The sequence below is a fragment of the Schistocerca gregaria genome, chromosome 4, assembly GCF_023897955.1.
Source record: "Schistocerca gregaria isolate iqSchGreg1 chromosome 4, iqSchGreg1.2, whole genome shotgun sequence".
NCBI classification, from domain to species: domain Eukaryota; kingdom Metazoa; phylum Arthropoda; class Insecta; order Orthoptera; family Acrididae; genus Schistocerca; species Schistocerca gregaria.
The window spans coordinates 375,067,735-375,091,159 of NC_064923.1; the positions used below are offsets into that span (position 1 = coordinate 375,067,735).

General features: G+C 42.4%; 1 protein-coding gene across 2 annotated transcripts in view; it reads right to left on the reverse strand.

Moving 5' to 3' along the window:
- The window catches only part of LOC126266694 (neural cell adhesion molecule 2), a 571,136-nt gene that overhangs the window by 48,282 nt on the left and 499,429 nt on the right, over positions 1-23,425 (reverse strand). For both annotated transcript variants that reach the window (XM_049971131.1, XM_049971132.1), the window contains exon 12: positions 11,306-11,471. In XM_049971131.1, coding sequence (XP_049827088.1) covers positions 11,306-11,471 — 166 coding nt within the window. The remainder of the gene's footprint in view (positions 1-11,305; positions 11,472-23,425) is intronic.

Genomic DNA, 23,425 nt, shown 5'->3' on the forward strand with positions numbered 1-23,425 from the left:
GCTGCTGCAAACGTTATCGAACTGTTCGTGCAGATGGTGCTTGTCTGGTAAACGTTCCCATTTGTTGACTCAGGGATCGAGACGTGGCTGCACGATCCGTTACAGCAATGTGGATAAGATGCCTGTCATCTCGACTGCCAGTTATACGAGGCCGTTGGGATCCCTCACGGCGTTCCGTATTACCCTCCTGAAACCACCGATTCCATATTCTGCTAACAGCCATTGGATATCGACCAACGCGTTACGATAAACCGCAATCGCGATAGGCTACAATCCGACCTTTATCAATGTCGGAAACGTGATGGTACGCATTTCTCCTCCTTACACCCGACATCACAACAACGTTTCACCAGGCAACGCCGGTCAACTGCTGTTTGTGTATGAGAAATCGGTTGGAAACTTTCCTCATGTCAGGACGTTGTAGCTGTCGCCACCGGCGCCAACCTTGTGTGTATGCTCTGAAAACTTAATCAGTTGAGTTTCACAGCATCTTCTTCCTCCCGCTTAAATTTCGCGTCTGTAGCATGTGATCCTAATGGCCAGTAGTGTATTTTCAGTGACTGCTAGTCTTCTTTACACTGAGTTGATAAAAGTGATGGAGTACCTTCTCATTTAGCCCGCCCGGCTAGCCGCGCGGTCTAACGCGCTGCTTCGCGAGCGGCAAGGTCTCCGACACGAATCCGCACGTCACATTAGTGTCGAGGGCCGGTGTGCCGGCCAGTCTGTGGATGGTTTATAAGGCGGTTTTCTACCTGCCTCGGTGAATGCGTTTCTGAAAGTATTTGTATGGAGTGTAGCCACGCATGGAAGTGAAACATGGAGGATAAGTAGTTTGGCCAAGAAGAGAATAGAAGCTTTCGAAATGTGGTGCTACAGGAGAATGCTGAAGATTAGATGGGTAGATGACATAACTAATGAGGAGGTACTGAATAGGATTGGGGAGAAGAGGGGTTTGTGGCACAGCTTGACTAGAAGAAGGCATCGGTTGGTAGGACATGTTCTAATTCATCAAGGGATCCCCAATTTAGTGTTGGAGGGCAGCGTGGAGGGTAAAAATCATAGAGGGAGACCAAGAGATGAATACACTAAGCAGATTCAGAAGGATGTAGGCTGCAGTACGTACTGGGAGATGAAGAAGTTTGCACAGGATAGAGTAGCGTGGAGAGTTGCATCAAACCAGTCTCAGGACTGAAGACCACAACAACAGCAACATCTATTTCAGATGAGTTTGTACCTTGTGATCCATTACTTCAATATCAACAATAATTCTAAGCTGATATTGAGGAAGAAATTGTGTAGAGAGTAGTAAAACACCAATACAGTTTGCTCTAGGACTGCTGGGAATAGTTTTAGTGATAATGAATACCCTTATGAGTACTCCTCTTCAGCACTGAATATCTCACTGTAATTTCAGTGTCCGGAGGAAGTGGAAAAATGCTGTAGCACTGACGTCTATGTTAAAACAGGTTTTTTTATGGCTCTGGCACGTAATTTTAACGACTCAAAGCAGGAGTTGTAGTGTGTCATGGAGGGTAATAAGTATTATCTTTCCATACTCTTTAACGGGGTTATGTTCTGACTATGGACACAGTTTTGACCAGCTAAAAATAGTGCAGCACACACCCCGCTAAAAAGCATAAATGCGTCACATCAACTAATATCACGGCACCACAATTACTACCTATCCTCATAGAGAGACATTTCATACTGAAAGAATCCGGTGAATGTTTCTGCACGAAAATAAAATAAATGAAAAAGTTGAGGTTTCACAAATAATGGGGCAATAAAGAAACCTCTAGAACGTAGCATAAAATCACTTCATCATTTGGATGGTAGAAGCTTGAATATTTATGAGCCACAGTTTCTTTCAGTCAAAAAGAACAAGAGGTAACACGTAAAATAGAAGTACAAACTGCAAGGCTTGAGGCTTGGCACAAACGCTTCAAGGACGAATGTCACTGGCCGATGACGCAAGTCACACCACCATGCCGCATTACCGATACTATTGTCCGTCATGTGTATGCCTTCATTACTGAAGACCAGTAATAACGGTGACAGCAATTTGTCCCTCGGTTCGTCCTGACTGTCGAAATCGCAACCGATATGCAGTGTTCTCCGCATACTTGCCCCTTTCTTCGTTGAATTTCCTTTCCCCGTGCCACTTCCTCTATAAGGAAACGCGCTACACGGATTTCTCTGTTTTCAGCACGAAAGAGTGCAGTGGGCAGTCGACGCACGGACATACTTGCTCTCTCCTCATTTGCTCGCTCGTCATCTGCGCATGCATGTTTTGACAGAAAAATTCTCACACAGAGATACGGATTCCGGGACATCCTGGGTCTACTGTAGCGTTACAGGATGAAGGTTTTGCTCAAGTTAGATGGCAATTTTGGGGTGGTCCTCAAAGCTTCCTCGGCACATTCTGAAGTTGCTGCTTCCGGCAGTTAATCCCTGAAGCGCGGGTGCAATGTTGCTACAGCCCTCAGGTGCCCACTTGAGATTTAGTCAGTCTACCTAACGATGTCCATAAATGTCCCACATTATTAGCTGCAGTTATTCATTTTAATTTTGTGTGCTTTTGTTTTCCAAGCTTAACTTCGGAGTAATATTCCGTATGGTTTTTAAATCTGAATTTAGTCATTTATGGAACCAACTCCCATTTATGAACCCTGCTTCATATGATAGGGCCCTCCTTCATAAAATATATATATATATGTGAATGCACTTAGGCTTTGCATCAGTCTGACTGTATTTCAATTGTACGCAGCGGAAAATTATTTATGCCATGTTGAATAACACGCAAAGCTGTTTATTGTGATGGCGAGCGGGTAGCACTTGCGGATTACGAAATTGCTACTAATGCAGATTTGTTTCACAGTCACACAGTGGTCAATAGACATAACGTTTGAGTCATCAGCATAAATATACAGTTCACACCATTATCTGATATTTCAGAGTTTTGACTCTCCAGTGAACAGTCCAGTGCGATGATTTGAGTAGACTTTGTGGTGATCTTGCGCTCATTTATCGATTGTCTACCGGATGGCTCAAATTAAAGTACAGCTACTCAGAAGTCCAGAGTAAGCTGTAACTATCGTATGGCAGTGAAACTTATTATATATGCTTACCGTTCACGAGGAACCGATTTACTTTGGGAAACAATAAGTTTCAGTTTTGGCCACCATGTGCAAATCTAGCGCTCTACAGCATCTCGCCAACCTCTTTGGTGCTCATATTGAACAAATTGTGACAGTGGCGGTTAATAATAATGTAAACATTGTGCCTTTCTCACTTAATTGACGTTTTCTGCCCGCGTCCCGTTCATTATCCACTACATATGGAAACACTTCTAAACGTCTTTCTTGCACTCACAGCGCCACATTTGCACCTTGTGAGCATAATTAGAACTAAATTATTTTCCACCGTACATCAGACCGCATTTACGAAATGGAATATCCACTAAGTGCCCCGCCATATGATGATTACAGAACCTACTGGACCTCTGCGAGTAGCTGCATTTTAATTATAACCACCCGGTATATACACTCCTGGAAATGGAAAAAAGAACACATTGACACCGGTGTGTCAGAACCACCATACTTGCTCCGGACACTGCGAGAGGGCTGTACAAGCAATGATCACACGCACGGCACAGCGGACACAACAGGGACCGCGGTGTTGGCCGTCGAATGGCGCTAGCTGCGCAGCATTTGTGCACCGCCGCCGTCAGTGTCAGCCAGTTTGCCGTGGCATACGGAGCTCCATCGCAGTCTTTAACACTGGTAGCATGCCGCGACAGCGTGGACGTGAACCGTATGTGCAGCTGACGGACTTTGAGCGAGGGCGTATAGTGGGCATGCGGGAGGCCGGGTGGACGTACCGCCGAATTGCTCAACACGTGGGGCGTGAGGTCTCCACAGTACATCGATGTTGTCGCCAGTGGTCGGTGGAAGGTGCACGTGCCCGTCGACCTGGGACCGGACCGCAGCGACGCACGGATGCACGCCAAGACCATAGGATCCTACGCAGTGCCGTAGGGGAACGCACCGCTACTTCCCAGCAAATTAGCGACACTGTTGCTCCTGGGGTATCGGCGAGGACCATTCGTAACCGTCTCCATGAAGCTGGGCTACGGTCCCGCACACCGTTAGGCCGTCTTCCGCTCACGCCCCAACATCGTGCAGCCCACCTCCAGTGGTGTCGCGACAGGCGTAAATGGAGGGACGAATGGAGACGTGTCGTCTTCAGCGATGAGAGTCGCTTCTGCCTTGGTGTCAATGATGGTCGTATGCGTGTTTGGCGCCGTGCAGGTGAGCGCCACAATCAGGACTGCATACGACCGAGGCACACAGGGCCAACACCCGGCATCATGGTGTTGGGAGCGATCTCCTACACTGGCCGTACACCTCTGGTTATCGTCGAGGGGACACTGAATAGTGCACGGTACATCCAAACCGTCATCGAACCCATCGTTCTACCATTCCTAGACCGGCAAGGGAACTTGCTGTTCCAACAGGACAATGCACGTCCGCATGTATCCCGTGCCACCCAACGTGCTCTAGAAGGTGTAAGTCAACTACCCTGGCCAGCAAGATCTCCGGATCTGTCCCCCATTGAGCATGTTTGGGACTGGATGAAGCGTCGTCTCACGCGGTCTGCACGTCCAGCACGAACGCTGGTCCAACTGAGGTGCCCGGTGGAAATGGCATGGAAAGCCGTTCCACAGGACTACATCCAGCATCTCTACGATGGTCTCCATGGGAGAATAGCAGCCTGCATTGCTCCGAAATGTGGATATACACTGTACTAGTGCCGACATTGTGCATGCTCTGTTGCCTGTGTCTATATGCCTGTGGTTCTGTCAATGTGATCATGTGATGTATCTGACCCCAGGAATGTGTCAATAAAGTTTCCCCTTCCTGGGACAATGAATTCATGGTGTTCTTATTTCAATTTCCAGGAGTGTATTATAGTTTGCGACTAGTCGACTGCTGAATGTCTCGGCATCTACGTCTCCAGGCCTGAAAATTGTGAAATCAGCCGGAGAGGTATGCATGATTTGGCCTCCGGTACGCACGGCTGAGCATTCCAACAAGAGCCAGCAGTACGTAGCTATCACATCCGCTCAATTAACGTCAGCGCGACGCATTCCCGAAATGTGTAGTGGCAGCAGCGAACAAGCAGCACATCAGGATATGCCTCCCCCTGCATTTGATTTCCTTTCAGGTAGCGAACGGTGATGTCTATCCGCTATACGGCATCGACCAGGCGGAGTATTACAGCGCCGCCAACATCCGACGCAACGATCAGCATATAAATGTAAAATTCATGCTACTGTGCAGGAACTGAATAGTTGCCGGCGATTTCTCTGCGCTTAAAATGCACCGGCAGGCCTACACGCACGCCGCGGTACGCATGCGCGTGCGTATACGCACACAAACACACACACACGCACGCACACACACACACACACACACATACACTTGCGCGTGAACGTATAAGTTCGCACACATTATCGAACTGGAACAGAAATCTCTGTATACGTCTTTGGAAAGCCCGACTTTATATATTCCCAAACACAGCAGGAGAGAACGAGGGTGGGAAAGGGGTTGGGGGTGAGGAGTCGGTGGAAATGCTCATTCGGGACCGCGTCCGCTTTGCGCCATCTGGCGTGTTTATAAACGCGTGATACTATTCACTGAACTGATGTGAACCAATATCTGGTATTGCGAAAATGGAATAGGATTGAAGGAAATTGAAATTTTAACAACTTCCACTGGCCCCCGAATACAGTAATATATTACGTGACCAAAATGCATAAAGTCTGCGCCCTGCAGATAGTGTGATCTTAGAAGCATACGCATAGGTCACTATCATAAATGTTTCCAGAAGATGCGACAAGTTGGTTGACACACTGGCAAGAAGGCATATTAAAATGTTTGCAGATTCGAGCCCTTATTACATTCTTTTACATGCTTGCACAACTGGTACGGGGAGAGATTTCCACTTTGAGAAAATGTTTAGTCTGCAGACGTTTGCTATACGTTTGAAAACAGGAAATAGACACCATAAAATAAATCAACTCAATAAACTGACTGAGATAAACAAATTATAACAGAGGAAGCAGACGTGTTTCGAATACTGTCTGTGTCCATGCGTGTGCATGTGCAGCGTGCATACAAACATATTGGACAAAACCTATAGAAATACCATGTAAGAGGTACATAACTGCACAGTCAACCTTATTCATCACTGATCTATAGCAATCTTAACATCCTAAGACAAAAATGTAAGTACAGTGTGACGTGTAAAATGACTTCCGAGATGATAACTGCTGTATGTATTTATTGCAACCAACTCAAATTACGTCAGATGATAGAAAACAGTTTAAATACTGGGCGTATATAGTATGAACGTGTACAACATGGCTATTTATAAAAGAGAAGCACAAAATTGTAGATGTCATATAATATTAAAGATTGATAATTGTACTGTGGTGGCACAGTTTGCGCTTTTAGTTGATTCCTCCTTCTCTGCTCGGTAGAACGAGTTCATAATTATAGTTTAAATTGTGGATGCCCTACGTTTTCACTTTCATTTATAGTTGTGACTTTGTTCTACCCATCACAACGTAAGTAAGTTAATACCATGAAACTTCCTGGCACATTAAAACTGTGTGCCCGACCGAGACTCGAACTTGGGGCCTTTACCTTTCGCGGGCAAGTGCTCTACCATCTGAGCTACCGACGCACGACTCACGCCCGGTACTCACAGCTTTACTTCTGCCAGTATCTCGTCTCCATGGTTTCCAGAATGAGATTTTCAATCTGCAGCGGAATGTGCGCTGGTATGAAATTTCCTGGCAGATTAAAACTGTATGCCTGGCCGAGACTCGAAGTCGGGACCTTTGCCTTTGGCGGGCAATACCATAGTGTTCCCATATACTCTCGTCGATAAAAACAGTATCATTATTTATTACTAAGAAAATCTCCAACGGTATGTAAAAATATTTTATTTTAATGGTGTTTCTCTTATAAATCTGGAAGAAAAAGGAGCGTCCGCTGTGAAATATCTTTTTTATAGAGAATAAAATTTATTTATTCCTTTATTGTTTTCTTACAAATCAGATATATTAAATGTTTCTTTTTCTGTCTATTTCTGACCAGTTTTATGCAATTCATTTTGCAAATCGATATCATGCATCTCGTTAAGTAAACCGGGTTATCTTAATTCAACACCACTTGGTGTAGCTGCGGGTACTATACCGCCAGAAATTTTGTATCAACTTCACGAACTTGCAAGTCACATAGTAACTACACCAGAGGATGTTGGATTGCGATAACTCTGCATGCTTAGTGAGGTACACGGCATGGATTACCAAACGAAAGTGCCTCAAGATGAAGCCCAAACGTTCAGGTGAAAATTCCTTCCATGACTACACTCTGAAATGCCATTTCACTCAGATTCAGCACTATAAGGCAACGATTCAACTCCCGTAATGTATCGTCAAGATGAAATTCGAATTTGAAGGAGAAGTCATACAAACCTAGTGTCAGCAGTCGTAAGAGTTTTCATATCGTTACAGCGTCTCTTTATCATAATCCCACCCACGTGGAACACTAATGCATACAATATTAATGTGTAAACTAATATTTGTGAGCTACTGTGTAACGCTGATAATGCAGAGTACACATAGTGCAATGTCCTTTTTGAGAAGAAAGGAAATATACTACACTGAATTTACACCACTCGTCCTTTCCAAAGAAAATTATTTTTGTAAGAGATAACCGTTTTTAAAAATTTTGTTACTATCGTTCTTCCCTTTATGGACGTCCATTAGAGTAGATGCAAGTTCATTATATAGAGGCACTTTTTTGAGTAACAATGTTGTATTCAATCTTAAAACATTGTTATTTCAACTACTAATTAACCTATTATTGCTCTCATATTAATTGAATCATGGAGATTCTTTTTGGCCGTTTTACCTCCGTTGGAAGTGGATGGTCTCGTGGCGCCGCCATCAAGCGACATTAGCGCTCTGTCGTTAGGCGCTTATTTATTTAAGGGTGAATCTATTTTTTTACAAAATTTTTTATGTATGTGAGAGTATCAAAATAACTACGTCTCACCAAACACACCCATGACCAACATCGTCAACCTGTACATTATCGTTGGAGCCATAAATATTAAAAAAATTATCAGAAAACTTAAGAAAGTAAATTCATTTAAATGTCTCAATGAACGTAAAAGAGAAATAAATTTCGTTTCATCGATGTTGAAGTGGAGGCTTGGGTCGAATACATTACAATTTATCAGTACATTAAAAACTAACTTTTAGCACAGGAGGGAACACTTCACACAAATTGCTCTTCTGCCCACAGCGACCCAGCGGCGTAGCCGGTGTCTGCTGTTAAGGATAAATTAGAAAGTATAGGCAGTACCACTCTGTGGCGTGGTATTCAACACAGATCGCGTGGATGTCAGAGTAAATCTTCTCCTGTCTCATCGAGCTAGCGAATTGGCCTGTGTCTCTTGAGACAGGAGTTTCAGCCATGTTTGTCCAAAAACACCAGCCTTTCAAATAGTTCTCACCATGAAACGTTTTGGCACATTAGAACGGCGTACCAGACTGGGCCTCAAACTGAGGATAATTCATTCTGGAAACAATCCTCCAACCCTGTGTCTAAGCCATGTTCCTGCAATTTTCATTCTTCAAGGAGTATTAGTTCCGCAAATTACGCAGAAGAATCTGTGTGATGTTCGGAAGGTGAAAGATGAGATACAGGCAGAAGTAAAGCTGTGAGGATAGGTCGTGACTCGTATTCACAAAGGCAATGGACCCCAGTTCGAGTCCCGGTCCGGCACACAGTTTTAATCTGTGAGGAAGTTTTATACCAGTGCACACTCCTCTCCAGAGTGAAAATTTATTGTGGGCCGCACAGTACAGTGTGTTGCAGCAGTGCCATATTAAATTGTTTTTTGTGTCTACAGACTGAAATGAACGAACAGACCATGAATGACGTTGGATGTAACACATACGTAGAAATGAAGAGGAAGGCAGACAGAAGAGAGGAATGGAGCTCTGCTGCAAACCAACCTCTGGGTTGAACACTAAAAGAAGAATAAGACGGAAATGGCGAATAAAAATTCGAACCTAGGTCTCCTGCTTAGAAGTCAGGTGCGTTAACCAATAAGCCATGCTGGCATAGCGGGTCACACAACTGTACGTATTAGCCTGGCGTGCCTCCCTCCTCAATCCCACTTCTCACTGCCGCCCCTGCACGTAAACTCATATCTGTATGTGACCAGTAAAGTCTCTGAGACTGTGTCATTTCACTTATGCTGTTGGTCTTACCGTACATTTTAGGTATGAAGTTAGCAAGAGAAGCAAATAAGCTATATAGAAGACGAATAGAAAAAAACTGTATAATTCCGATATATTTGTGGAAACATACAAAGGAGCTCAGGAATAAGGCGGGGAAAATAAAATAAAATTAATAATAATGCATTCCAATTACTGCGCTTCTTTACAGCAAAGAATTCTGGGTCCCAATGAGATGACTAGGATGTAAACGCAAAGATCGATTTCTGTATGATTACACACATCACATAATAAGCTCTAGAAGCTGTAACACTCAGGAAATGTAGTCAAAACACGAAGGAGGTAGGTTACAATGGCCTCGTTTGACCAGTGCTTGAATTTTCGTCGTCGGCCAGTGTCCGGTCCTAGACAGGGTCGTAGAGGAAATAGGGAAGATCCAAAGAAGAGCCGTGCATTTCGTCACAGGCTCATTTTGTAAGCTCGAAAGCGTTACGTAGATGATCGTGTAACTCTAGTAGCAGACACTACAATAATAATGTTCAGCCTGACGTAGTGATTTGCTGTTAAAATATATTACCGGTAAGCACGGTCCAACATGGGTTCCGTAATTTACGGGCGTTTGAATCCCAGCTGGCTCTATTAGTCCACGAGACACATAAAGCAGTAGATACAGGCGTTCAGGTAGATATCGTACTTCTTCACTTCCGACAGACGTTCTATGCAGCTCCACAATGGCACCTAATGAACAAAATAGGAGAACTTAGAGTACCAGACCAGTACTGTTGCCTGGCCTGACGCTTTTCTAGCAAACAGAACAAAAGATATCAGTCTCAACGGAGAGAAGTCTTCAGACGTAAAGTATCTCCGGGCGTGCCACAGGGGATTGTCACTGGACCATTACTATTCAAAAAATACACAGTGACCTGCAGATAACGTCCGAAGTTCCATGAGGCTTTTCGCGGATGATGCTACTGTGTACAGAGAAGTCATGACACTAGAAATGCGGGAAGAATTGCAGAGGACAGACATTTTGTGAATGCATGTAACGTATTGTGAATACTTAGACAGTACGATACCTTACTGTAAGATTACAAAATCGCAGTACAACCACTGGAAGCAGTTGCGTCCATAAATATCTAGGAACATGACCACGCAGTGATTTGAAATGAAACTACCAAACAAAATTAATTAGAAATAAAGCAAATGCCAGACTGATATTGAGAGAAAGAGTCCAAAGAAATGTAGTTTATCAAGAAATGAAATATCTTACAAAATCCTCGGTCGACCAATGATTGAATATTGCTCTTCTCAATGGGATCGAACCGTATAGGAACTCTACAGGATCTGGAGAAGGTCCAAAGAAGAGCACCACGTTTCGTTACAAGTTCGTTTAGTAAGTGCGAAAGCGTCAGAGATTCTCAGTCAAATCCAGTGAAAGATGCGGCAAGAAAAGCATTCTGCTTCGCGTTATGGTCTACTGCTAAAGTTCCGAGAGCTTACCTTCCTAGATGAGGAGAACAATATATAGCTTTCTCCTACGTACATCTCGCGAAAATACAGTGATGATAAAGTTAGAAAGATTCGAGCCCACATGGTGGCTACCCAGCAATCGTTCTTACTGCGAACCATACGTGACTGGTACATGGAAAGACGGCCTGCAGACTATGTAGGTGGAACTGCTATCAGTGCAACCCCAGATTGTAGTACCCACTGTACATTTTAGACGTAAGGTGAAGCTGATTGTCGTCCGTTACTATGAGGCTGGTGGAGTCACCGATTAATGGCGTAATAAGTTCACAGCCTCAGTGTTAGCTGTGCCTTCCTGGAATACGGTACTCACCATACCAGTTGGATGTGATGTCAACGTTAATGACCTGCTGTCCCACGGTGCCGGCAGGCTGACTAGTGCCCGGTAGTATAGGAGCTGCGACCGGGTATGTGGACAAGGTACAGCGAGTGCCGGGGGTGGCGTGTGGTACTCACCGTACTTGTTGGGGATGAGGTCCGGGTCGGTGTCCTCCTGGGCGAGCGCGCCGGCGGGCTGTCCGATGCCCGGTGTGAGTGGCGCCGTAGCCAGGTGCGCCTCCTGCAGCGCGTCTAGCGACGACCGGGTCGACACCGCACCCCCGCTGGCCCCTGGGGGCCCACGCTTTAGGATAGAACACACGCCGTTTAATGCCTACCCGAGCAGCCACGATGCGGCGGGCAACAGCTACGGAACTAACATGCAGCTGTCCACTACTGTGACAAACCGTACAGTTTACTATCTAGCATTTGCTGTGACAAGCATGCAGTGCGTGCTGCAGCAATACTTAGTACATACAGCTTACTGGGGGGAGTCAAAATTAGAAGCGAGAGGAATTGCGAAATTATATACAAATTATTATCTAAATAAAAACTTTCTTAATACAACACGTTTTCAAGACAGACTAAGAAGTATGAAATAATTTTCCTTAGCCGCATACAGATTACAAAGCCTATGCAGATAGTCCTTAAAATTTGTACTTGTGAAATTTTAATGGCGAATAAAATACTTGTAGAAACTATAACTAATGACATGGGGTGTATGATGCGTGAATAATTCACCACCTTACTGCTATCTATTGCATGTGCCCCAAGCTATTCGTTTTAAATTCTACAAGTATTATCAAAGCTATAGAAAAATCATTATCATCAGTTTTCAAGACTATTTCCATGGGGTTAGGCCTGTTTTAGCCAGTTCAAATGGCTCTGAGCACTATGGGAGTTAACATCTGAGGTCATAAATGCCCTAGACTTAGAAGTACTTAAACCTAACCAACCTAAGGACATCAGACGCGTCCATGGCCGAGGCAGGATTCGAACCTGCAACCGTAGCTGCAACGCGGTTCCGCACTGAAGCGCCTAGAACCGCTCGCCATTATCGGCCGGCACTTTTGGATTTACAGAGATTATTTTATGCTTCTTAGCCCAATTAAAATAAAATTATATTAAAAATATTTTTATTTCAGTAATTATTTTCTGCCTACCCAAACATTTTGAAGAGATTGCAACACAGATACTGGGTAAAGTCCCTCTCCACCTGAGTTAAACAATAAATTAGAGAGAATCGGACTCAAACGGGGACTTAGCAGCAACTGTTCTGACCAGGAAAGGTTTGTAAGTGGTGAAAGAAAATAGAGAAACAGAAGTGGTACACAAAGCACCCTCAGCCACACACCACATACGAAAGCGAATTAACACTGAATTGTCATCGGGATATCAGCTTTGTTGAAAGTTTCAAGTCTTTAACTCATTGAGAAATGGTAGTTGTTAACAAAGTATCCACTGCCATACACCAGACACAAAAGTTGTTTGTTGTTGTTGTGGTCTTCAGTCCTACGACTGGTTTGATGCAGCTCTCCATGCTACTCTATCCTGTGCAAGCTTCTTCATCTCCCAGTACCTACTGCAACCTACATCCTTCTGAATCTGCTTAGTGTACTCATCTCTCGGTCTACCTCTACGATTTTTACCCTCCACACTGCCCTCCAATGCTAAATTTGTGATCCCTTGATGCCTCAAAACATGTCCTACCAACCGATCCCTTCTTCTAGTCAAGTTGTGCCACAAACTTCTCTTCTCCCCAATCCTATTCAATACCTCCTCATTAGTTACGTGATCTATCCACCTTATCTTCAGTATTCTTCTGTAGCACCACATTTCGAAAGCTTCTATTCTCTTCTTGTCCAAACTAGTTATCGTCCATGTTTCACTTCCATACATGGCTACACTCCAAACAAATATTTTCAGAAATGACTTCCTGACACTTAAATCTATATTCGATGTTAACAAATTTCTCTTCTTCAGAAACGCTTTCCTTGCAATTGCCAGTCTACATTTTATATCCTCTCTACTTCGACCATCATCAGTTATTTTACTTCCTAAATAGCAAAACTCCTTTACTACTTTAAGTGTCTCATTTCCTAATCTAATTCCCTCAGCATCACCCGATTTAATTGGACTACATTCCATTATCCTCGTTTTGCTTTTGTTGATGTTCATCTTATATCCTCCTTTCAAGACACTGTCCATTCCGTTCAACTGCTCTTCCAAGTCCTTTGCCGTCTCTGACAGAATTACAATGTCATCGGCGAACCTCAAAGTTTTTACTTCGTCTCCATGAATGTTAATACCTACTCCAAATTTTTCTTTTGTTTCCTTTACTGCTTGCTCAATATACAGATTGAATAACATCGGGGAGAGACTACAACCCTGTCTCACTCCTTTCCCAACCACTGCTTCCCTTTCATGCCCCTCGACTCTTATGACTGCCATCTGGTTTCTGTACAAATTGTAAATAGCCTTTCGCTCCCTGTATTTTACCCCTGCCACCTTTAGAATTTGAAAGAGAGTATTCCAGTCAACATTGTCAAAAGCTTTCTCTAAGTCTACAAATGCTAGAAACGTAGGTTTGCCTTTTCTTAATCTTTCTTCTAAGATAAGTCGTAAGGTCAGTATTGCCTCACGTGTTCCAACATTTCGACGGAATCCAAACTGATCCTCCCCGAGGTCCGCATCTACCAGTTTTTCCATTCGTCTGTAAAGAATTCGCGTTAGTATTTTGCAGCTGTGACTTATTAAACTGATAGTTCGGTAATTTTCACATCTGTCAGCACCTGCTTTCTTTGGGATTGGAATTATTATATTCTTCTTGAAGTCTGAGGGTATTTCGCATGTCTCATACATCTTGCTCACCAGCTGGTAGAGTTTTGTCATGACTGGCTCTCCCAAGGCCGTCAGTAGTTCTAATGGAATGTTGTCTACTCCGGGGGCCTTGTTTCGACTCAGGTCTTTCAGTGCTCTGTCAAACTCTTCACGCAGTATCGTATCACCCATTTCGTCTTCATCTACATCCTCTTCCATTTCCATAATATTGTCGTCAAGTACATCACCCTTGTATAAACCTTCTATATACTCCTTCCACCTTTCTGCCTTCCCTTCTTTGCTTAGAACTGGGTTGCCATCTGAGCTCTTGATATTCATACACGTGGTTCTCTTCTCTCCAAAGGTCTCTTTAATTTTCCTGTATGCAGTATCTATCTTACCCCTAGTTAGATAAGCTTCTACATCCTTACATTTGTCCTCTAGCCATCCCTGTTTAGCCATTTTGCACTTCCTGTCGATCTCATTTTTGAGACGTTTGTATTCCTTTTTGCCTGCTTCATTTACTGCATTTTTATATCTTCTCCTTTCATCAATTAACTTCAATATTTCTTCTGTTACCCAAGGATTTCTAGCAGCCCTCGTCTTTTTACCTACTTGATCCTCTGCTGCCTTCACTACTTCATCCCTCAGAGCTACCCATTCTTCTTCTACGGTATTTCTTTCCCCTATTCCTGTCAATTGTTCCCTTATGCTCTCCCTGAAACTCTGTACAACCTCTGGTTCTTTCAGTTTATCCAGGTCCCATCTCCTTAATTTCCCACATTTTTGCAGTTTCTTCAGTTTTAATCTACAGGTCACAACCAATAGATTGTGGTCAGAGTCCACATCTGCCCCTGGAAATGTCTTACAACTTAAAACCTGGTTCCTAAATCTCTGTCTTACCATTATATAATCTATCTGATACCTTTTAGTATCTCCAGGGTTCTTCCACGTATACAACCTTCTTTCATGATTCTTAAACCAAGTGTTACCTATGACTAAGTTGTGCTCTGTACAAAATTCTACTAGGCGGCTTCCTCTTTCATTTCTTAGCCCCAATCCATAATCACCTACTATGTTTCCTTCTCTCCCTTTTCCTACACTCGAATTCCAGTCACCCATTACTATTAAATTTTCGTCTCCCTTCACTATCTGAATAATTTCTTTTATTTCATCGTACATTTCTTCAATTTCTTCGTCATCTGCAGAGCTAGTTGGCATATAAACTTGTACTACTGTAGTAGGTGTGGGCTTCGTATCTATCTTGGCCACAATAATGCGTTCACTATGCTGTTTGTAGTAGCTTACCCGCATTCCTATTTTCCTATTCATTATTAAACCTACTCCTGCATTACCCCTATTTGATTTTGTGTTTATAACCCTGTAATCACCTGACCAGAAGTCTTGTTCCTCCTGCCACCGAACTTCACTAATTCCCACTATATCTAACTTTAACCTATCCATTTCCCTTTTTAAATTTTCTAACCTACCTGCCCGATTAAGGGATCTGACATTCCACGCTCCGATCCGTAGAACGCCAGTTTTCTTTCTCCTGATAACGACATCCTCCTGAGTAGTCCCCGCCCGGAGATCCGAATGGGGGACTATTTTACCTCCGGAATATTTTACCCAAGAGGATGCCATCATCATTTAATCATACAGTAAAGCTGCATGTCCTCGGGAAAAATTACGGCTGTAGTTTCCCCTTGCTTTCAGCCGTTCGCAGTACCAGCACAGCAACGCCGTTTTGGTTAATGTTGCAAGGCCAGATCAGTCAATCATCCAGACTGTTGCCCCCGCAACTACTGAAAAGGCTGCTGCCCCTCTTCAGGAACCACACGTTTGTCTGGCCTCTCAACAGATACCCCTCCGTTGTGGTTGCACCTACGGTACGGCCATCTGTATCGCTGAGGCACGCAAGCCTCCCCACCAACGGCAAGGTCCATGGTTCATGGGGGGGGAAAAGTTGTTTAATATTGCATTTTCATCCAGTTTTGAGATATGTTGAAAATTTAAAGTCTGCAGCTCATCGGGAAGGTAGTTAAAGATCAACTTAAAATTTTTTAGCAAAGAAGCATACAAGAAAGCGAACTAAAAATGTTGAAAGGGCAACTATACCTTGTGTCACTAGTCGCACAAGGAAATGTACGTTTACAGCCTGAAGAAAAGATATCTGCACACCCCTCTGTAACACGTATTTGACCATTCAGTATTACGAGAGCCCCCCCCCCCCCCCCCCCCCCCCAGTGAGAGAGCAATTCGGGAGTATTGTGTCGTAAGTCAGAGCAGAGAGGATCGGTCAAGAGGTCTCAACGTGGAATAGTCATTTGATGTTGCCCCAGTAAGAAATCCACCAAGGACATTTCAACACCTCTAAAGTTTTGCAGGTCATGTGGTGTGAAGTGGAAACGCGATGGAGACCACAGCTAAATGAAGACCAGGTAGAGCTCATGTACTAACTCACAAGGGCTGTTGAGCATTGGTGAAGGTGTCTTTAAAAATCGCATAAGATCAGCAGATGGAATTACAAGTGGGTTCCCAAGTACGTACTATCAGCAGTCTAGCGAGCACAGTGACTAGGGGTAGACAATAACCAGAATGGGGTCAACGGTCAAGCAAGCGCTCATAAGCCAACCGTTGCTGTAGTCAGTGCTAAGCGTCGCTTGAGGTGGTGCAAAGAGAGACGTGACTGCACTGTGGATGACTGGAAAAGAGTGATTTCGAATGAAGAATTATGCTACACACTGTGGCAATCCGAAAGGAGTGTTCGGGTTTGGCGAAGAGTGACGTGTGGAGCCGAAATTTCTACGATGTTTTTCGAGGCTACGATGTGTTTCCCTCACTGCACTTAGGAAAACGCTAAATGCTTTATGCACTGTGTACAGTGTAGTAACAGTCTGTAGATAAGGGCTGTTTGTACCAGTATGATATTGTACTCTATCATTAATCACTATCTATAAGCTATGTGTTGTGGACAATTGACATTTTTGAAGTGGACTGGCCTACATAGAGTCCTGAACTGATCCCGGCGGAATACCTTAGGCATAAAATAGAACGTCCAACATATCTACCTTCTTTAGTATCAACTCTTGAGAAAGAATGGGCTGCTATTCTTCGAATGCCAGACACCTTACGCAAAGTGCCTGCAGCAAAGTTCAAACCGTCATAAAAGCGAAGAGTGGACACACTCTCCAATAATGTCTACTAATAGGTGTGTTGATACTTTTCATCTGACGCATAAAAGCAATCATCTTAACATCAAGTACAATTTCATTCTTACGACTTTTCGTTATTCGTAATATTTCAGCACCTTCTAATTCATCTGAACCCATCTGCTGCAGGGGTATAAGTGCAGATATTTTTGTTAGTGACTGACGACAATGTACTTAGCAACATTACATCAGTATTTATTTCGTTTGCAGACTAATAATTGTAGTTATTTGCAATATTATGTTCTTAGGTTTTTTAGTGCCTCCGAGCACATGTAGCAATAGTAAGCGATTAACACTTATTTTCCCGTGGCCAGCAGGTCAGGTGTTGAAGTGTGGAATCAGGGACGCAGAACGGTTAGTCTTTACTGATAGGCGAAGTCCACTTAGTGGTACAGTTACAGCCGTGCAGAAAACATTGAGTGGTAAATTATGTGACGTGTTTGGGGGAAGATCGTTAGACGCAAAGAAAAAAACAGCTAACACAGTGAAGTGGGTACATATTAAGGCACCAGTGATCACAATGTGCTCATTTACACCACCAGGTCTCTTTATACTGTATCCGGTGCAACAAACCGATGTCGACGAAATTGATTTGAGGCACAAGATTGTGCATCAAGTCAGTGACTACGAGTCCGCCTTTCACGTCGAAAAGTAAAAAAAAATATATAAACCTTTTTGTTTTAAACACTTTATTGATGCGTTTCGAGCTTAGTCCATCAGCAGAGTATCAGCACTTGTGGCACCAGAGTTATCACTTCACCTGAAGCAGTGTTACTTAGCAGTCTGAAACAATTTCGAGGTGGTGCTTGGTTAAATGATACTGACAAAAACTTTAAGGTATTGTAGAGTGTGAATTGAATCGATGCAGAGTGGACACTAGTCAGGAGATGAAACCTACTGAGGGTATTTTACAGAACATTATTATATTGCCTACTGCAGTTTCTGCAGCGCAGGATGGATAATATTTTGTGTTAACACCACAGCAAGAAAGATGCCATGATAGCTGATTTGAACAGTTTTACGGTATCTGATAATGAGTAGATGATATGAACTCGTAATTAATGAAGTCTGGTCAAGTGAAGACAGGATTATAAATACAAAATCAAATAGGAGTAATGTATTAGTAGTTTTAATGATGATTGAAAAAAGAGGAGCGCGGGTCAGCTACAACGAACTGCATGGTGAACCCATTATTGTAGACAATATAGACATGAATCTCACACCTATCACCGTACTAAAAGGTTATATTCCAACTAGCTCCGCAGATGACGAAGAGATTGAATAAATGTATAATGAGATAAAATAAATTATTCAAATAGTAAAGGGAGACGAAAATGTTGTAGTCATGGGGGACTGCAATTCGATAGTAGGAAAAGGAAGAGAAGGAAAAGTAGTAGGTGAACATGGAATGGGGGTAAGAAATGAAAGAGAAAGACGCCTGGTAGAATTTTGCATATACCATAACTTAATTATAGCTAACACTTGGCTCAAGAATCATGAAAGAAGGTTGTAAACGTGGAAGAGGCCTGAAGACACTGGAAGGTTTCAGGAAGTTTATATAATGGCAAGACAGAAATTTAGGAACCAGGTTTTAAATTGTAAGACATTTCCAGGGCCAGATGTGGACTCTGACCACAGTCTATTGGATATGAACTGTAGACTGAAACTGAAGAAACTGCAAAAAGGTGAAAATTTAAGGAGATGGGACCTTGATAAACTGACTAAAACAGAGGTTGTACAGAGTTTCAGAGAGAACAATAGGGAACCATTGACAGGAACTGGGGGAAGAAATACAGTAAAAGAAGAAAGGGTAGCTTTGAGCGATGAAAGCGTGAAGGCAGCAGACGATTAAGTAGGTAAAAAGACGAGGGCTAATAGAAATCATTGCGTAACAGAATAGATATTGAATTTAATTGATGAAAGGAGAAAACATAAAAATGCATCAAATGAAACAGGCAAAAAGGAATACAGACATCTCAAAAATGAGATCGACAGGAAGTGCAAAATGGCTAAGCAGGGATGGCTAGTGGACAAATCTAATGATGTAGAATGAAACATCACTAGGAGTAAGATAATACTGCCTACAGAAAAATTAAAGAGACTTTGGAGAAAAGAGAACCACTTGTATGAATATCAAGAGCTTAGATGGAAAACCAGTACTAAGCAAAAAATGGAAAGCAGAAAGGTGGAAGGAGTACACAGAGGGTCTATACAAGTGAGATGTACTTGGGGGCAATATTATGGAAATGGAAGAGGATGTAGATGAAGATGAAATGGGAGATACGATACTGTGTGAAGAGTTTGACAGAGCACTGAAAGATCTAAGTTGAAACTAGACCCCGGGAGTAGGTGACAGCCTTGGGAGAGCCAGTTGGTGAGCAAGATGTGTGAGACAGTCGAAAAACCCTCACTCTTCAAGAAGAATATAATTATTCCAATCGAAATGAAAGCAGGTGTTGACAGGAGTAAAAATTACCGAACTATCAACTTAATAAGTCATGGCTGCAAAATACTAACACGAATTCTTTACAGAGGAATGGAAAAACTGGTAAGATCCGACCTTGGGGAAGATCAGTTAGGATTCCGTAGAAATTTTGGAAAAAGTGCAATACTGGCGCTACGACGTATCTTAGAAGGTACGTTAAGGAAAGGCAAACCTACGTTTCTAGCATTTGTAGACTTAGAGATAGCCTTTGACAATGGTGACTGGAATACTCTCTTTCAAATTATGAAGGTGGCAGAGGTGAAATACAGGGAGTGCAAGGCTATTTACAATTTGTACAGAAAATAGATAGCTGTTATAAGAGTCGAAGGGCATGAAAAGGAGGCAGTGGTTGTAGCCTAGTCCCGGTGTTATTCAATCTATATATTGAGCAAGCACTTAAAGAAACAGAAGAAAAATTTAGAGTAGGAATTAAAATCCATGGAGGAGAGATAAGAACATTGTGGTTTGCCGTGAAATTGTAACGATGATAATGGAATATAGTCGCATTAAATTAGACGATGCCGAGGGAATTAGGTTAGGAAACGACACACTTAAAGTAGTAGATGAGTTTAGATATTTGGGGAGCAAAGTAACTGACGATGGTCGAAGTAGAGAGAATATAAAATGTAGTCAAGGAAGACTTTTCTGAAAGTATTTGTATGAAGTGTAGTCATGTATAGATGTGAAAGATGAATGATAAATATTTTAGACAAAAAGAGAATAGAAGCTTTTTAAAAGCGGTGCTACAGAAAAATGCTGAAGATTAGACGGCTACATCACGTAACTAATGAGGAGATACTGAATAGAATTGGAGAGAAGAGGAACTTGTGGCACAACTTGACTAGAAGAAGCGATCGGTTTCTAGGACATGTTCTGAGGCATCAAGGAATCACTAATTTAGTATTGGAGGGCAGCGCGGAGGGTAAAAATTGTATAGGGAGATTAAGAGATGAATATACTAAGCAGATGCGTCAGGATGTAGGGTGCAGTAGTTACTTGAAGATGACTAAGCTTGCACAGGATAGAGTAGCGTGGAGAGCTGCATCAAACCATTCTCTGGACTGAAGACCTCAACAACAATAACATTCCATTAGCAGCTCTTGGTGGTTCTGAAAAACCATTCTTTTCATGTTTGATTCCTTTGAACGCCTCTGAACCTATCGCCACAAGTTTGTAGAGCCTGCTGACCGATATGGTGGCAGAACTGTCAACTCTCATTAGCTGTATTCGGAATGGTTGCCAGACTATACCAGGAAGAATCATCCAACACCGTTGAAGTTCACATGCCAACGAATGCCGCAAGGCCACGCCTTCTACGAGAACGTGATTTTATACCCTGACGGACCGCTACCTACATTGTAGCGACAGACGTGACAAGTTCGACGCCATCTAACGTCTCGAATGCTGTGAGATGCAAAGTGTTCTGCTTGATATCAGTCAACGTACAAACTAATGTTTGCTGCCCAATTGGCGGCGTGGATCAGGCCTTCGCAGTTGCATCTTCAAGTCACTGTAACGTCCCTGGATGTACATTGGTTGCTATCCTCATTTTGTTCCTGAAAACATGCCCTACAAATACTCCAAGTAAGTCGGTAGTACTTTGTCACATACTACATCAGCATTATTTAGGCTGTTAGGCCTACGTCTTTTTTCCATCCATACATGTCTAGTACACATATATTTTTTCAGCACATTCTTCGTCCTTCCAAGCCAAAAAAATATCCTCTCTGCACTTTTTTCCAGTGCTAATTTACTTTTTAAGTGTGGTAGACCAGATATAGCATTAAGAAGTGCTATCTTTTGGTAGGAACAGACCATAAACCTGTCTTGATATATTCTTTGCTGTAGATTTTCAGTACATAACCGATTTCCATTTTAAAAGTTAACATAATGTATCGTCATTCATCAAATGCTTCCAGCTTTAGCTTCTTCGGGTATCTGTTGTCTATACTGCACTTTTATCCTCTGCATCCAACGTATTGTCCCAGAAGCAGCTTCTCTGTTACAACGTTGTATCCTAAGAAAACTGCTCACCCGAAAAAAACTTCATAAACATGTTACTGATGTCTCCCTTGAATCGATCTCACTGTGTACCTTTGCTGCTAATATAACACTGACTATTCACTTCTTCTTCTACCAAACTCTACTTGTTAATCAATGGGATAATGCCGCAGATCTCATACTGTTTCAAGATGTCACCTCTAATTATTCCGCTATGCTCCCATCTTTCTTCACACCAACATTCCAGATACTTTGTCGCGGACAGACAGAAATACTTCCAAGAACCAAATTTTTGGCCCCTAATGATTTTTTCTGAGTTTTGAAAAAAGGGGAATGTTGATAACATTCTCTCTCAATCTCTTGGTGGTCTTGAGGAATGTATCTATGACATTTTAAGTCCAGATTCCCGTACATCTCTTTCTCTCTTATACATTTATATCGGATAGTAATCACTTTATAATTTATTCCATCAGTGTGTCTGCTGTTTCATTCTGTATCTAGTGGAGATTGCAGTATGCCTGGATAATACTGTTCTCTTTAGAAAATAAACTTCTAGGTTTATATTTTGTCTTTTCGTTGTAATATCAAGGAGTTCTTTAACATCGACAGATTTCTTTTAACAATCTTTCCAACGCAATTTATCGATCATTGTGAACAGGAAATGAGGCATGAAGAGGTTATTTTCGTTGGAATAAACCAACATCTGTTCAACTTTTAGCGATCCTGTTTAACAGCACTTCGCCAGTTACTTGGAAGGAGTTTCAGGAGTTTAGTTCCAGTTAGCAGTCATCCTTTACCGTTCTATAGACTTGTTTGCGGGAGCAATGATTTGTCTGTGGGTGGCATTTCTATTATCCTAAACAGATGAACCTTAATACCTTACAATAATCTATCTTTCTTTAAATGTTCTATATATGGGAAAACATAAGGACATGAAAGAGATCGCAAAGAGAGTTACTAATTATTAGTAAGCGACATGGTTTACGTCTCCAATCTAAAGTTTGTAACGTAAGTGGCATAGAACTAGAGTCATCATAGGTCTACTCGGAGGTGTTTCAACTACTGACGAGAAGCTTATCAAAACATTTCTGTTCGAATAAATCTAATTGTTACGTGATACCATGTAAACATTTGATTTCCATGTGCTACCTTTTGCTTTTTCCATTCGCTTATCTTTTTGTTCTTTCATTATGAATCCCGGAAACTTACGTTACACGCATATTTTCATCTTCTATCTTCTGTAGCGCAGCCAAGTTGCACTTCTATACAAGGATGCTTAATTAACTTTCCAGTATCTTGTTACTTAGGCCTTCCCTGTTTATTGACAAACGTCGCTGGTCGTGCTATACGTGTTTCTCGTTCAGTGAGCTTCTTCACAAACGCTGAATGTTGCTACGTAAGCAAAGTTTCCATGCCCTTACGCAGTGATCGAAAACTGTTTATGCTAACAGGCCACGTGTCTGTCTTCAGCAATGGTACTACCAGTGTTATTCCTCGCTGGTCCTTTAAGAAACGTTCTAGGAACATACTAACAAAGAAATATAGCATATACCTATCCAGTATATTTCTTTTTCCATTATTCTTTAATTTAAAATGGGCTAGATGTAATTAATAACGCAAAATTTTGTTCTTGGCGATTATTGACAATTACAAGTGCGAATTACCTATTTTGTTCATGTTTAACATGGAGTAACTGGAAGGCTGACTTTCTGTTGACCTACACATCTGGAAATTGAAATA